We start from the raw sequence: 16966 nt of genomic DNA on the forward strand, positions 1-16966 counted from the left end.
CAGAATATTTTGATGTGTTTGGTCTTTGAGGTAACTCAGATCTGAGCAAAGAGCACATTTCTTTGATATTTACATGCTAAGCTTCTATCCACTATTTTCCAAACTGAAGTCTGGTCAGCTGGGTTGAGAGGTTGTTGTTTGCGTCGGACGGCCAGCATAGCATTGTGAGGGAGAGCTGGCTCTGACACCAGACAGCATGTGAACACCTGCTCTCCCAATGATTAGCTGTCACCTTGCACAAGTTACTTCTCTGTGCCACAGTTTTCTCATCGGCAATTTGCAAATAAAATTCCAAATAAGGATTAAAAGAATTGATGTGTTTACATCATTATCATTTCAAAATATAACTTTTCATTTTTATTGTATTTATGCCCCTTTACCCTCTTCCACCTCCACCCACTGCAATCAACACACTATTGCCCATGAGTTGTTTTTTTTTTTTTGCTCAATCACTTCATCCCCCTAACTTTCCCCCTGAGACCTGTCAGCCTGTTCTCTATCTCTGAGTTTGTTTGTATTTTGCTTATTAGTTGAGTTTGTCCATTCAATTCCATATATGAGTGAAATCATCTGGTACTTGTATTTCTCTGACTGGCTTATTTTACTGAGCATAATGTTCTCCAGGTCCATCCATGCTGTCACCAAGGGTTTGGCTGAGTGGTATTCCATTGTGTAAATGTACCATACTGTTTTATCCACACATCTACTCGTGGACACTTGGGGTGATTCCAAATCTTGGCTATTGTAAATAATGCTGCAATGAACATAGGAGTACATATATTTTTTTTGAATTAGTGTTTTGGGATTCTTTGGATATATTCCCAGAAGTGGAATCACTGGATTATAAGGCAGATCCATTTTTAATTTTTTGATGTAACTCTATACTTCTTTCTACAATGGCTATACCAGTCTGCATTTCCACCAAGAGTGCAAAAGGATTTCTCTTCTCCACATCTTTGCTAACACTTATTCGTTGTTAATTTATTTATGATAACCATTCTGTCAGGTGTAAGATAGTATCTCATTATGGGTTTAGTTTGTATTTCTCTCATGATTAGTGGTGTTGGGCATCTTTTCATATGTCTATGGCATCAATATGTCCTCTATGGAGAAGTGTCTATTCAGGTCCTTTGCCCATTTTTAAATTGGATTGTTTGGTGTTTTTTGTCTTGAGTTTTATAAATTCTTTATAAATTTTGGATTTTAATCCCCTATCAGATGTATCAGTGACTATGTTCTCCCATTCAGTGGGTTCTCTTTTCATTTTGTTGACGGTTTCTTTTGCTGTGCAAAAAATTATTTAGTGTGATGTAATCCCATTTTTTAAAAATTTGGGTTTCCTTGCCTAAGGAGATATTTTTTAATTTTGTTTCCCTTGCCTCAGAAAAAAATATTGCTACAGGCAATGTCCAAGATTTTACTGCCTATGTTTTCTTCTAGGATTTTTATGGTTTTAAGTCTAATATTTAAGTCTTTAATCCATTTTGAATTTATTCTTGTGTATGGTGTAAGAAGGTGGTCTAGTTTAATTTTTTGCTTGTATCTGTCTGGGGTTGGTGGCTTTGGGCAGAAAGCTGAAGAGCCAACCACCAGGATCCATCCGCTCAGTCATTCCCCATGTTGCAGAAGCCATCTTTCTTGGGCAGAGTACTCCTCATCATGCGGGACCAGCCTTCGGGTGGGAGCAATAGCTCCACCCACTGGAATCCCTCTTGCCCTACCCTGGGTAGCTTAAGCCCTTCTGAGGAGTACATCCTGAAGCAATTTTAGTGACTAAGCCTAAAAGCCAGCCTGCTGGTGAAGGTGGATGTCTGAGAGCTCTTAGACTTTAGCTGACCCTCCCTTGTCCCTGGTGCTGGTAAAACCAGCTTTGGGCCCTGGCTGGTCTGGCTCTGGCCTGTGAACCAAAGGGTCATCGGTTCGATTCCCAGTCAGGGCACATACCTAGGTTGTGGGCCAGGTCTCCAGTTGGGGGCTCATGAGAGGCAACCACACACTGATGTTTCTCTCCCTCTATTTCTCCCTCCCTTCCCTCCTCTGTAGAAATAAATAAATAAATAAATAAATAAATAGGATTTAACAAAACAAAACAAAACAGATATGCAGCTTTGTTCTTTCAGCACATACCCAGGCCCAGCAGAGGAAGCCACAAGCTATGGATCCCTGATAACTTCAAAGAGATTGCCCAGGGCCAGTCACAGTGTCTGACATAGGACTGAACCAGAGGCTTTGCAGACCTACTGAATATGTAAACAAATACAAATAGTCATCCAAAATGGGAAGACAAAGAAGCAGGCCCTAAATGAAAGAACAAGGGAATTCTCCAGAAGAAGAGCTACATGAAATGGAGGCAAGCAATAATAAAGAATAAAAAAGAATCAGTTTGAAATAATGCAATATCTGAAATAAATACTACATTGGAAGGAATAAATAGTAGGTTAGGTGAACCAAACAGTAGGTTAGGATCAAATCAGCAATTTGGGAGTTAAGGTAGAAAAAGACCTAATCGGAACAGCAGCAAAAAGAAAAAAAGAATTTAAAAAATGAGACTAGTTTAAGGGACCTTTGGGGGTAACATGAAGCATAACAACATTCTCATCCTAGGGATACCAGAAGGAGAAGACACAGAGCCTATTTGAAGAAATAATAACAAAAAACTTCCCTACCCTGGTGAAGAAAAGAGAAACATAAATCCAGGAAGCACAGAGCCCCCCAAAAGATGGATGCTCCTGCTCCAATATACATCATAATTAAAATGGCAAAGCTTAAAGATAAGCTATGTACAACAACTTTTTAAAGCTATTAAATATAACTTTTTAAAAACTATTTGTTCTGATTTCAAATAAAGTTCATAAGGGACTAGTGCTTAGTGAGACGATTGGTGACAGAACCGAGATGTTGAAGCTATAAAGCTCATGAGTTCCTCATCTCTGTAACAGAGAGAGAGAGAGACACCACATTGTATAATTCTAAGCATTTGGTTGTTTTTGCCTTTGGGGAGAAAACTAAAACCCTTATGAAAAATAACTGAGAAAGAGCCAGAAACTTCTTGGTAATCAAAATTCTCTCCTGAAACATTTACGTGATTTAGTTAAGAATGAACTGAAACAATATCAATTGCATTTCCTTGAAATCAGAAATCAATCCTAAAATAGCTGGGAAGCATTTCTAAAGAAGTGCTTGGATAAGTGTTTACAACCTAAAAATGCGAGAAGGTAGGATAGAATAAATTCAACAATGAAATAATATTCTCGCCTGCACAAAGTATACATAAAACTATGCTTTTCTGTGAAAAACAAAATACTCCACGACTACTATACATTATATATTGAATCGTTTCAAACACGCTTTTTTTATTTGCTGTTCTGACAGTTGTCTAAAGTGAATTGATTTGTCTGCTGATAACTGTGAAAACTATTGCACGAAATACTAAAATATAGCAACTTTTAAAATATTTATCTGACCGTGTATAAAGTGTTTTACACTTAAGGTGTATGTGTGTGTGTGTGTATTATGTGCTCACATACATGTCTTATAACTACATGGGTTTTGGTGCCCATATACTAAATGCCATATAAAGTTACTTCTGAATCAACTCCTGTTTCTGTTACTGTATGTGTAGCGATGTATGGGCTTTAGATAGTAACATCTCCAGCTTACGTTTTGTTTTCTGAACACCTTTTTTGTGTCCTATAGGTGTAAGCTCTGTTTTAGCAATACGCAGAAGAGTCATAAGGGAGTAATTATTCTTTTATTTACACAACTACATACACATTTGCAGTTGGATAACCAGACTTGAGTCCTATCCACCCCACTTACTTTTGTCTGAATGGCCCTGTGGAAGTCACTTAACTTCACGAGTCCTCTGTTTCCTCACTGAGAAACTGAGTCTCATGGCAGCAATCCCACAGGAGAACCAAATGACAAATGTACATGAATAATAAAGCACTGCCAAATGTTAGCTAATATTTTTAATCTATATGCTTGAAAGAACACATGGCTCATGTGCTTCTGGATTCAAAGGGGAGAAGAAGGTTTAATGCATGTTTATGGATTGCCGACAGGATCTCAGGCCTTGCATAAAGCAGCATATGCATATATATTGATAGATGGATAAATCAGTCAGGGCCAAATATTGAGATCCAGGACAAGCAATATTCCCTTGCTTTTCAAAGCGTAGTAAATCTAAATTTGAGTCTCAAATTGCAGTCAGCATACCTAGGAATCTCCTGTTATTGAAGGAGACAGCTGCCTAGTAAATGTAAACTTTGTTGTAAAATTGTTTAATAGAATTCACAGTTATGGGAGGACAAACACACTTCAGACATTAACGGAGGGTGTGACTCTGATATGTATAGACAAAGATAGCTGTCAGACTTAGCATCAGTTACTGTTTCACAGAGGAAGGTAGGCAATAAACGGTGACTGCTAACGGAAGAGAACTCCCACTGATCCATTGTCACCACCCCTCTTAACCTAGAGTAAACAGTAAGAGTGAAATAAACACCTAAATTTTCAGCATAGTGAATAAATGCCATACATACATATGAAATCCCATTGTACTCAAGCTTTCTGCACCATTTAATACCCAGGATCCTTCATATGTTGAGACTCTCTATACCCCAATTTATTGTGATACTATAGTATCCTTGTTTTTCTCATAACACTCTGTCCAATCCTTCTTTGTCTCCTCAATGTCTATTTGGTAACTCCTTAATTCGTTATGTACTCTTAGGCTCAGTCATTGGCCATTTATTAGAGCCAATTAATAGCTTTAAGCTATTGTTATGGTTGCAAATATAACCTCTGCACACATAATTTCCAAAAAGTTAAATTAAGTCCCAACTTCTTCATCGAATGTCAGTTTTATATTTCTAAAGGATTAAAGAACATTTCCACCTGAAAATATGGATGTCAACGGCAAATTTACATGTCTGGAGCTAAGGGATCACTCCTCCAGACTGAATCCTTCACCCAGTCATTTTTGTCTGTCTGTTTAATCACCTGGATTCTATACTAAACAGTGTAGTCCAAGAAATCCTCTTGAACCCATTATGTATTGAGTCCCCAATCACTGTCTTGCTGAAAATGTCTCTATGGCTTCCCATTTACTATTGGAAAATTTCTATTGGATATAAATGTCTTTAAAAAGTGAGAGCTTCTGTGTTCTATTAATCTACCACACCATCTAGTGTGAATTGGACACTGTAAACTGTAATAATTTCTTATTGAATCGAATTAAACTCCTTGAAGTTCTACTCTCAGTTCTTATTCTGGTCCATTTCTAACATCCACATTTGCCTCTAGGGACTCTTCATGATTTGTTTCATGTTATCCTTCTATTTACTTTAACCTAAACATGCTCATCTTCTTCCTTTCCATTTTTAGACATGATTTTTCTTCTTTACCATGTTCAGTTCTTACCACTCTTCAAAGTTCAGCCCAACTTCAAAACCCTTCTCTTAAATCTTTCCCTAAATCTTGTAGTTTACATTGAGCTCCATTCCCAGTGAACTAATACTTGCAATTTCATGTTCTTTGATATTCTTTGCTATGTAAGTATCATTTTCCAAATTATTCCTATTTATTAAATTGACTCTGACTTTTTACTCTTTCCTCTTCCTTAATTATGGCTATATTGTTATTTTACTTTTAAATTGTTTATATAATTTTTTAAATTTCATTTATTCATCCTCAGAGAGGAAGGGAAGGAGAGAAATACCAATGTACGGTTGCCTCCCATGAGTCTCCCGCCGGGAACCAGCCCGCAACCCAGGCATGTGCCCTGACTGGGAATCAAACCGCGATCGCGTGTTTCACAGGTCCGCACTCAATCCACCGAGCTACACCAGCCAGGGCTATATAATTTTCCCTGTGTATTTATTTTGTGTGTCTAGCTACACTATAAAGTATTTAGGGGAAAACATTATTTCGTATTTTATTGTATTATTTACATATTCTAGCACTATGCTGTGAAAAAATGGAGGCTCAAAAGTATTTGTTAAATGAATGATTGACTCTGGGGACCAAGAAAATACACTGAAAGTGGTACTTACTGCAAATAATAGTTTCAAAATAAGTAATTCAAAAAAGTCTGCATTTTTTAATATGACATCTTTAGGTTTTGGGGACACCATTTTCCTTTATAATCTGATCTGTAACTTAATTAGTCCATTAGATAAGAAGAAAATAAAGGTATATATATATATATGTATACATATATATATACACACACACACACTTGTTTTATACACCATCAATGATTAACTCTATACGTCATTAAATGTTACAACAGCTAACGAAGGAAGTTGGTGAATCCATGGAGAATTGTAAAACAAGAGAGAGAGCTATTTGGAACTGTATTAGCAGAGTTTTTCCAAAGCTTGGTAGAATCAATATGATAGTTCCTTCCAAAATATGACTTTACAAAACAAGAAAACAGTTATTTGAATAGGAGATGAAGAGATCAAGCTCTTAATCACCTTGCTTTTGATCCTGTTTTACTTTTATCACTTATACATAATCAGCTTAGCACAAGACAAAAAGAATTTTGTTTTGCAAAACACATTGTGTCATTTTCCTGGCATTCAGAACTTGAATGTTTCACTGGAACTTAAGGTCTACATCATAAATTTTTCCACTCAGGCTCCTTAATTTTTACCTTTCACTTATGTTATCCTTGGCTTCATCTTTTTAAAATAAAACATTTATATTTATGCAATTCTAATTGGATTTCTACTCTCCTAAGTAACACAAATGTACTTATATTTAGAATGAAGCTCACTAAAAAGATTTATTTTGTGGGAAATAAGATGATTTAGTAAAGAATGAAAATGTCAACATAAAGGAAACTATTTTGCTGTTAATAAGATATGTTATATTTATTGAAAGAAAGAACCCTTCACAGTTACATTTAACATATGTGAATTATACTTATTGTGTAGGTTTTATGTATAATTTTATACACAGGTTGATTTAGTTGCAGTTGGTATGTGTGTGTGTGTTTGTGTATGTGTGTGTATGAAGAAAGTATAATTTAACTTCCAACATGACTAAAGGGGAAAAATAGATACCTATTTAATAATGACAGTGACCAGAGGGGAGAGGGGAGGGAATTTCAGGGGAAATAAGGGAGGGATTTAGAGGAACCTATATAAAGGATACATGGACAACAACTGAGAAGGGTGGAAATGGGAGGGAGGGGGGAGCATGGGGGGTGGGATGGGATGGGAGTAATAGACAGAAAACTGTACTTGAAAAATAATTAAATAAAAAAATTGGAGAAAAAAAACCAACTCTACAAAAAAAAAATAATGAAGACCTAAGAATTCTTATTTGTCACATTGTTGACCTAACATGTGCTTACCACAATTGATAGAGTGTGAAAATAAACGGTAATACTGTAAAACTTTTCAGTAAATTGTCTGGGCTTCCAGACATGGCTCTCAATAGCTTTGCCATTTGTCAAGACAATCACTGTATAAGAAGAACCTTGGTATGATAGCTATCAAACGGAAATAATAATAAAAACTATTTCATGAGGATTTGTGAAAAAATGAAATAAATAATGCAAATAAAAGTGCTTTGAATATACAACATTAGTATTTCAACAATTAAGTTTAAGACCAGATCCAGAGTCCTTTCCAGGGCCATTAAAACACTTTGTGATCAGGACTGCAACCACCCAGCTGACCGCATCTCCATCACTCTACTTGCAGCTCACACTGCACTAACTTTGTCTCACTCATGTTCCTCAAACACTCCTAGCCCCTTCTACCTCAGGGTTTTGTATGTGCTATTATATATGTAATGTATATCTTTACTGTATAACTTTTGAAATGGTGCCTACTTCATCATCACTACATTTTCAATTTACATCATTTTATTACTTTTCTAGTACTCACTACTAACATTGTAAACCTTTTACTTTATTTTCTTTCTCATTCTCAACAACTAAACTCTAAAATAATAAAAATTTGCCTGTTTTTCTTGCTATGTCACTTTGACAACGAGAACAGTATCTGGTATATAATAGATGATTAATAAAGCAATAATGNTATTCATCCCCAGAGAGGAAGGGAAGGAGAGAAGGAGAGAAATACCAATGTATGGTTGCCTCCCATGAGTCCCCGGCTGGGAACCGGCCTGTAACCCAGGCATGTGCCCTGACTGGGAATCCAACTGCAATCGCGCGGTTCACAGGCCTGCGCTCAATCCACCGAGCTACACCAGACAGGGCTATATAATTTTCCCTGTGTGTTTATTTTGTGTGTCTAGCTACACTATAAAGTATTTAGGGGAAAATATTATTTCATATTTTATTGTATTATTTACATATTCTAGCACTATGCTGTGAAAAAATGGAGGCTCAAAAGTATTTGTTAAATGAATGATTGACTCTGGAGACCAAGAAAATACACTGAAAGTGTTACTGCAAATAATAGTTTCAAAATAAATAATTTAAAAAATCTGCATTTTTCAATATGACATTTTTAGGTTTTGGAGACACCATTTTCCTTTATAATCTGATCTGTAACTTAATTAGTCCATTAGATAAGAAGAAAATAAAGATATATATATATGTGTGTGTGTGTGTATATATATATATATATATATACTTGTTTTATACACCATCAATGATTAACTCTATAAGTCATTAAATGTTACAACAGTTAATGAAGGAAGTTGGTGAATCCATGGAGAATTGTAAAACAAGAAAGAGATCTATTTGGAACTGTATTAGCAGAGTTTTTCCAAAGTCTGGTAGAATCAATATGATAGTTCCTTCCAAAGTATGACTTTACAAAACAAGAAAACAGTTATTTGAATAGGAGATGAAGAGATCAAGCTCTTAACCATCTTGCTTTTGATCCTGTTTTATTTTTATTACTTATACATAATCAGCTTAGCACAAGACAAAAAGAATTTTGTTTTGCAAAACACATTCTGTCATTTTCCTGGCATTCAGAACTTGAATGTTTCACTGGAACTTAAGGTCTACATCATAAATTTTTCCACTCAGGCTCCTTAATTTTTACCTTTCACTTATGTTATCCTTGGCTTCATCTTTTTAAAATAAAACATTTATATTTATGTGATTTTAATTGGATTTCTACTCTCCTAAGTAACACAAATTTACTTATATTTAGAATAAAGCTCACTAAAAAGATTTGTTTTGTGGGAAATAAGATGATTTAGTAAAGAATGGAAATGTCAACATAAAAGAAACTATTTTACTGTTAATAAGATATGTTATATTTATTGAAAGAAAGAGCCCTTCACAGTTACATTTAACATATGCGAATTATACTTATTGTGTAAGTTTTATGCATAATTTTATACATAGGGCTATTTAGTTGCAGTTGGTATGTGTGTGTGTGTTTGTGTATGTGTGTGTATGAAGAAAGTATAATTTAACTTCCAACATGACTAAAAGGGAAAAATAGATAACTATTTAATAATGAAGACCTAAGAATTCTTACTTGTCACATTGTTGACCTAACATGTGCTTACCACAATTGATAGAGTGTGAAAATAAAGGGTAATATTGTAAAACTTTTCAGTAAACTGTCTGGGCTTCCAGGCATGGCTCTCAATAGCTTTGCCATTTGTCAAGACAATCACTGTATAAGAAGAACCTTGGTATGATAGCTATCAAATGGAAATAATAATAAAAACTATTTCATGAGGATTTGTGAAAAAAAGAAATAAATAATGCAAATAAAAGTGCTTTGTATATACAACATTAGTATTTCAACAATTAAGTTTAAGACCAGATCCAGAGTCCTTTCCAGGGCCATTAAAACACTTTGTGATCAGGACTGCAACCACCCACCTGACCGCATCTCCATCACTCTACTTGCAGCTCACACTGCACTAACTTTGTCTCACTCATGTCCCTCAAACACTCCTAGCCCCTTCTACCTCAGGGTTTTGTATGTGCTGTTATATATGTAATATATATCTTTGCTGTATAACTTTTGAAATGGTTCCTACTTCATCATCACTACATTTTCAATTTACATCATTTTATTATTTTTCTAGTACTCACTACTAACATTGTAAACCTTTTACTTTATTTTCTTTCTCATTCTCAACAACTAAACTCTAACATAATAAAAATTTGCCTGTTTTTCTTGCTATGTCACTTTGACAATGAGAACAGTATCTGGTATATAATGGATGATTAATAAAGCAATAATGCTTAAATGAATGAATGAATGATCTTTCATTGAGTCTTTACTCATTATGAAGCAATCGGCAAAGTGCTTTATATGGATTATCTAATCGAAGCATTACAATAGGTCGTTTCTATTTCTATCTTATAAGTGAAGAAGACAGATGTCTTGTGGCACAGTAACTTGCTTGAGGTAACCATAGTAAGTGATGGAAACTGAACTGACTCCAAAACCTAGGCTCCTAGTTACTGTTATAAAGCCTCTGCATATCCAGCCGTTTTTATGTCAATTAATGTTTGATTACACTGTTCTAAAATAGAATGAATTAACTATCAAAAGAATATTTATAGCTTAATTTGATCTCCAAAATAAACAAGCAGATTCAGTAGTAAAAAATAAACCAACTTCCAGAAAGCCGGCATTTGAAAACAGTTGTGAACAGGAATACAAAGAGGCAGGTTGACTTTTACAGATGACTAAGGTGTGACTTACCTCCAGGTGGCCAGCCATGGTAGCTATATGCAGGGCAGTGAGACCACCATACCCGACCTGCTGTATATCAGCTCCACTGTGAAGCAGGGAAGTGATCAGTTCTGCACTATCCTGTAAGGAAACACATCTTTAGTGTTACCCTTCTACTACTAGCAGGTTTGAATGCTGTGCAACAGGATGTATTGATTTTTTTGTCAGCCAGTATAGGCGTCCAAAGAAAACTTAAGTGTGATCTCTGGCTTAAGAGCAAGAGCAGCTCTCAGATGGTAGAAACACAGGAACACGTGAGAAAGCCAGTTTCAATCAATCCTTCACCACTTGACCATGAAAGACAGAAGGGACATTTACCTATAGTGAGGCTCTTGCAAATTAAACTCAATCTTACAAGTAGGTCACTCCAATAAGTGTCCTCATTGCAGTAACTGCAGTATTGAACTGGCGGCAGTGGACTGTTTCATGGTAGTTCAGTAATTGCTTCTTCTCTGATACACACACTTTTGCTTTTTCTCATACTATCCCTTCTCTTGCCTTGTATTATCAAGAGAAATCACTGCCCTGACTGGGAGCTTAGTTGGTTGGAGCATCATCCCAGACATCAAAAGACTGCAGGTTCCATTCCCAGTCAGAGCACAAACCTAGGTTGCCATCAGGGCAAGGGAGGCAGCCAATTGATGTTTCTCTCTCACATCCATGTTTCTCGTTCTCTCTTTCCCCCGCAACCCCACCCCACCGCAACCTTCCCTTCTTGCTAACATCAATAATAATATTTTTAAATCTCCTCAGTGAGGAGTTAAAAAGAGAGAGAGAGAAACCACCAATCATGTTTCTTCCAGTTGGGACATTAGGACCTCACCGTTGCCCTGAATTCACCTCCTGAGTTTCTAGAGGCAACTTTCTCTTTACCGTATCAAATGTGATCATACCCCTCATCTCTGTAGTAAGATCATCTTTTTGAAGTTGCTCTTTATTTTGGTTTCATAAAGCCATATATTCCTGATTTCCTTCTCTTTACCTCTTCTTTGTGTGTCTTCAAAGTTAGTGATTTAGGAGTTTTGGTGTCTCTCATTCTAAGCGCCACCTTTGGTAATTCTTACATAATCCGATAGTTTCATCTTTAGTGCCGACTTCTTTGCCAAGCACAGATCTCATCTGTTGTGCCTACCAATGGCATCTCAAATTAGAAATTCAAAGCTGCTTTTGAAAATACCATTCATAATTTTCCCAGGGTGATGTCATCTCTTAGCATCCCTATTTATATTAATGGCACCTTCTTATACTAAATTATCTTGAATCCCTTCAACTCAATCAGCTTTAGTTATTGCTAGTTTTAACTTGAGAATGCTTCTCACATTTTTTCTCTTTATTTCTATCATCCTCCTCCATTTTACATAGCCTCCTGGACTAACCCTTTTCTCATTGTAGTCCAGCCTCTACATTGCTACCAGATAAGGTTTCATACACACAGTTTGGATTATATCAGTCTCTCTTTCATTAAACTTTTTGTCCATACAGCAAATATTTATGGAGACTGTATGCTTTGTTTGGAGCCATGGAAACACTGCAACGAGTACAAGAGTCAAATCTCTGCTTTTGTGGAGCCTATATTTTTCCTGTGTATGTGAGAAAAGAGAGAGAAGATAAACAAATAAGAAAATGTTATATAACGTATCATAAGGTACCAATAGCTCTAAGATAAAACAGACAAATGACAAGTAGGCTACTTTAATTTATGAAGTCAAGGAAAGCTTCACTGTGACAAGAGATCGTTTAAATAAATATATGGTAAATACCAAAAAGAAAAACTCCAAGCCACATTGTCAGGGATGGGTATTTGAGGTGAGGGAGTAGTTAGTGTAAAACTCCTAAGATGGAAATAAGCTTAGTGTGGTTGAAGGCCAGTGTTGAGTAGGAAGGAGGTTTAAAAAAAAAAAGAGGAAAGTAGCCCTAGTAAAGAGAAAAGATCAAAGACCTATATTGTTTTCAAAATATATTAAATGTACTCCAGTCNAAATAAATATATGGTAAATACCAAAAAGAAAAACTCCAAGCCACATTGTCAGGGATGGGTATTTGAGGTGAGGGAGTAGTTAGTGTAAAACTCCTAAGATGGAAATAAGCTTAGTGTGGTTGAAGGCCAGTGTTGAGTAGGAAGGAGGTTTTAAAAAAAAGAGGAAAGTAGCCCTAGTAAAGAGAAAAGATCAAAGACCTATATTGTTTTCAAAGTGTATTAAATGTACTCAAGTCTTCCTATAAAGTGCAATATTCATTACAGTCATTTTCCCAAAATGTCTACAGTTTTTTTCAGTGAATAAAAATTATAAAATAAACACTGATTAACATCCAAAAGAGGGGGAAATTTATGTTCAAAGTGAGTTCAAAGACATCTGTTCTTGTAGGGTCTCACAGGGCATGGTATTCGGTGTTTGAATTTTTTCCAGTGAAATAGCAGGGGAATGGCAGTATATGAGTTAGAGAAGACTCAAAAATAGTAGTTTTTGAGGTAGAAATAAATGATTTGTTTTTCACAAGTTTGAGATACTTAAAATGCACAATTAAGACTGTGTATGCTAAAATTAGCCTCCCTAGTTAGAATTCTAACTCAACTAATGACTATGTGAACTGGGGTAAGTTATATAACCCTTTTACACTAATTTCCTCAGTTATAGAAGGGGGCAATGACTCTATCCACCTGGTATAATACACATATAAACTATGTATCTATAATTGATGTGATAATACATATAAAACACATTAAAGATATCTGCCAAACAATACTCAGTAAAATTCATTATCATTGGGCATTGAAGTCTGGGACTCAACATAGCACTCCGTGGAAATTTCCAAATAAGAGAGTGATTTGACTCCACCAGCTGAGCTCCTCTTTCTCCTTTCTTTTCTCCTACCCATAACTTCACTCCCTCTACCTCACTAGTTACCCACTGACATAACTGACAATATAAAACATAGGAAAACTCTGAACTCGTACTAGAAGTTAGAAAATGCCTACTAGTTTTCCCTCCTCCAGAAAACAATTCACAGGAGTTAAGTCTAACCTCATAATAATCTTTAATTTTGAATGATGAGGGCTAAAGATAAGAGTGTTCTCTAAGATAAATGGGAAATACATTATCTTAAAATATTTTCCCCTGCAGATGGGCAGGCATTTAAATGCAGGGAAGCAGAGAAGGTCTTTTTAAGCATAGAAGCTTTTTTTAAAAATGGAGGGAAAATATGATAAGTCTGAGAAAATGAAAGTATTGAAACCAATATAAGATAAATGACAAGTTGGAGAAATACAGCACATAAAACAGACAAATGGTTGGTATATTTAATATGTGAAGAACTCTTACAAATCAGAAGAAAGATGGATTCTCTTTAGTTCAACAAATATTTATTAATGAATGTCTACCTTATGGCAAGCACTGTACTAAACTAAATTAAAATAAATGATATGTAAATCATGGAGCAAAACATATTTATCTATCAGGCAGATGATAGTAAACACACATTCATCCTTTCCTGCTTTGTATTTTCTCATTATTTAGCTAAAATTTGTGGGATTTAAAAGAAGGCATTTATGTTATGATTTCTTTAGAATAGTCAAATGAAAAGGTCAAAAGTTAAAAGGGCTAAATTACCCTTTAATGTCTTGGTTGGATTTTTCAAGTCGACCTCTGACTGATCTAAGTACTTTTATACTAAGTACTACAAAAATAGAACTTTTATCTTTCCAAGCTATGCTAAAAAAGAATGTAACAAAATGATCATCGCTACTTATTAATTGCTTATTAGGTACCATGTGAAATATTTTATCTGCACCATATCTTTCAAGCTTCACAATTTACCTATAAGATAAATAGAATAGCTGACTCCTGAACAACATGGCTTGAACTGCACAAGTCCACTTAATGTGGATTTTTCTCAATAAACACAGTCAGTCCTTCAGATCCATGGAGTCTCGAATCCTCAGTTTTAGCCAATGGTGGAAGAAAACAGTATTGTTGCATTTATAACTGTGGTTTCACAACATGGAATACCAACACAAAACACTGTTTTCAATCCACAGTTGCTTGAATCTGTGGATGGGAAGGGTCTACTTTAGTTAAGTTTTTGAATACTCAAAAATCATACAAGAATTTTCCACTGCCAATGTGTCCCTTGTGTTATTCAAGGGTCAATTGTATTAAGTCTATTTTATAGCTGATGAAAGTCAGAATCAAAGAATTTAAATTAGTTGTAGAACCCTACATATTTTGTAAGGGCTGGCGCTAGGTACAAAGTCCGGTTTGCTTGTCTCCAAAGTCCATTCTTCATTTTTTACTTCCCATAGTGTTTTAGCTGATCTTTCCACATAAATCTCCTACACTCTTAAATCCCTCTAAGAGTCTGCTTTTCAAGCTGGCATACCATATCGCAAAATGCTTCTTTCATGTATATTTAAATGGCAACTTAACTGGGATTTGAACTCAGATCTTCCGACTTTGAATCCTACACTTTTCTCAGTATATGTTATCTTCCACCTACAGTGACCCCTCTATTCCCAATTTTTTGCCTTTCCTGTGCAAGCCCCAACTCTTTGCTTTTCACTTGTAAAAAACAGGATCTAATATCTGCTATATAAGGCTGTAATAAGTATACAAATTGTATTATTTATGTGCAAATATTTGTAAACTCAAGATTGTTACAAGTATAACTTTATATATTTATATTAAACCTATCACCCCAAGACAGACCTAACTATATTGAAATATTCACCATATGTCTCAGTCTGTTCTGTCTCTAAAGATGTTTAATCATGAAATAACTAAATTTCTTCACCTGTAAGATCTCAGAGTTGGGCTAAATTTTTTTCTGTAATATCTTGACCACCTCTAATATTTTGATATTCCCCAAAATGTCCCACCAAGCTCCAAGGCAGAGCTGAAGTTGATTTGGAAAGAAGGCTGAATTTCTACATGTGAAAATTGAGATATAGAAAGAAATATTTTAATAATGTATTTATCTAAGTGGCTTTCTTTATTGACCCAATTTACCTAGCACAGTAATTGTCACAGCCTGTTTGTGTTTGTCAGGGAAAAAGTAATAAAAGCAGTTTTGTAGTCAAGATAATATGAAGGCTTCTTTTAGGCCAAGGCAGTTTGCAGAGCTTCAGTAGGAAATGTACTTAGTTCCAGGCATTAACATTTAACGGACTAGAGCTGCCTCATGCGTCATAGATATTTCCAATGAAAGGATGCCTTAGTCAGTATAAAAATAACTGCTTATGAAAGTCCACACCTACATATGCCTCTTGTTGAAATAATTCTGAATTTATCTTCACAAAAAATATCAATTCTTAAGGATTTTAGTGTGATGGAAATACTTGACTTTGCTAGAATTTGGGGGGGAAAAAGAACACACTTTTAAATTGAGTACTTGTACTCTTTCCTGGGTAAACCATCTAAATTTGCTGTAGTTTTTATTATGAAATGTTTTATTTTTAATTGTATTTTTTGTTGCCATTTATTCCATTTACACTCGCCTTCCCCCACAATCACCACTATGTTGTCCATGTCCATGAGTTCCTTTGACCTATTTTTTTCTCATTACCACTGCTCAGCCCTCCTTTTCTACTCTCTACCTTCCCATAATCTCTTCCTGTGGGTTTCTTCCAAGTGACCTTTGAATGTACTTTTCCTCTTATTCAATAATATAGTAATAATTTAATAGGGAGGGGCTAATTAGAATTTCTGGGAATTTTGGAGAATGAAAACACATGCCATTTGAAAAGCAAATTGAATATTATAGTTTCTTCAATTTGTTTTCACTTCTAGTTTATTTATTTTAGAATAAAAGAGTTAAATAGGCTAAATTTTTATATTTATGGAAAAGGACAAGAATAAAAAGATTAAAAAGCACTGCTGTACATTTTTTTCTGCGATCCTGCCACACCTCAAAATAATGACCAACTTTTTGCCTTTTGAAAGAGCAATCAATTTTCATAGCCTCCAGTTTCTTAACTCTATTTATCTTTAATCAATTTTTATACTTTCTTTTCCCCAAAATTTACTAAAGTATCCCTCCGGAGATATCTGGCAATTTCCAATTCTAATGATCAATATGAAAATATTTTGCCCAACATCAGTATGATTCTTCCTTTCAACTACTTTTCTTTTTCTCAGTCAACAAAGATTCATAATTTCATTCATTTATTTCTGCAACACATATTTGATGAACATGTACTAGGAATTGTGTTAGGTGCTCAGAACAAGATGATAAGCAATTTAGACTCAGTCCCTGCCTTGGTGATATTCATA

General features: G+C 35.2%; 1 protein-coding gene across 1 annotated transcript in view; it reads right to left on the reverse strand.

The window, feature by feature from the left end:
- TNNI3K (TNNI3 interacting kinase) overlaps positions 1 to 16966 on the reverse strand; it is a 283730-nt gene that overhangs the window by 250407 nt on the left and 16357 nt on the right. Inside the window, exon 5 of the mRNA XM_037042376.1 lies at positions 10671 to 10781. Coding sequence (XP_036898271.1) covers positions 10671 to 10781 — 111 coding nt within the window. The remainder of the gene's footprint in view (positions 1 to 10670; positions 10782 to 16966) is intronic.

This window comes from Sturnira hondurensis, unplaced genomic scaffold (genome assembly GCF_014824575.4).
Source record: "Sturnira hondurensis isolate 20B ecotype Veracruz unplaced genomic scaffold, ASM1482457v3 Scaffold0000648, whole genome shotgun sequence".
Classification (NCBI taxonomy): domain Eukaryota; kingdom Metazoa; phylum Chordata; class Mammalia; order Chiroptera; family Phyllostomidae; genus Sturnira; species Sturnira hondurensis.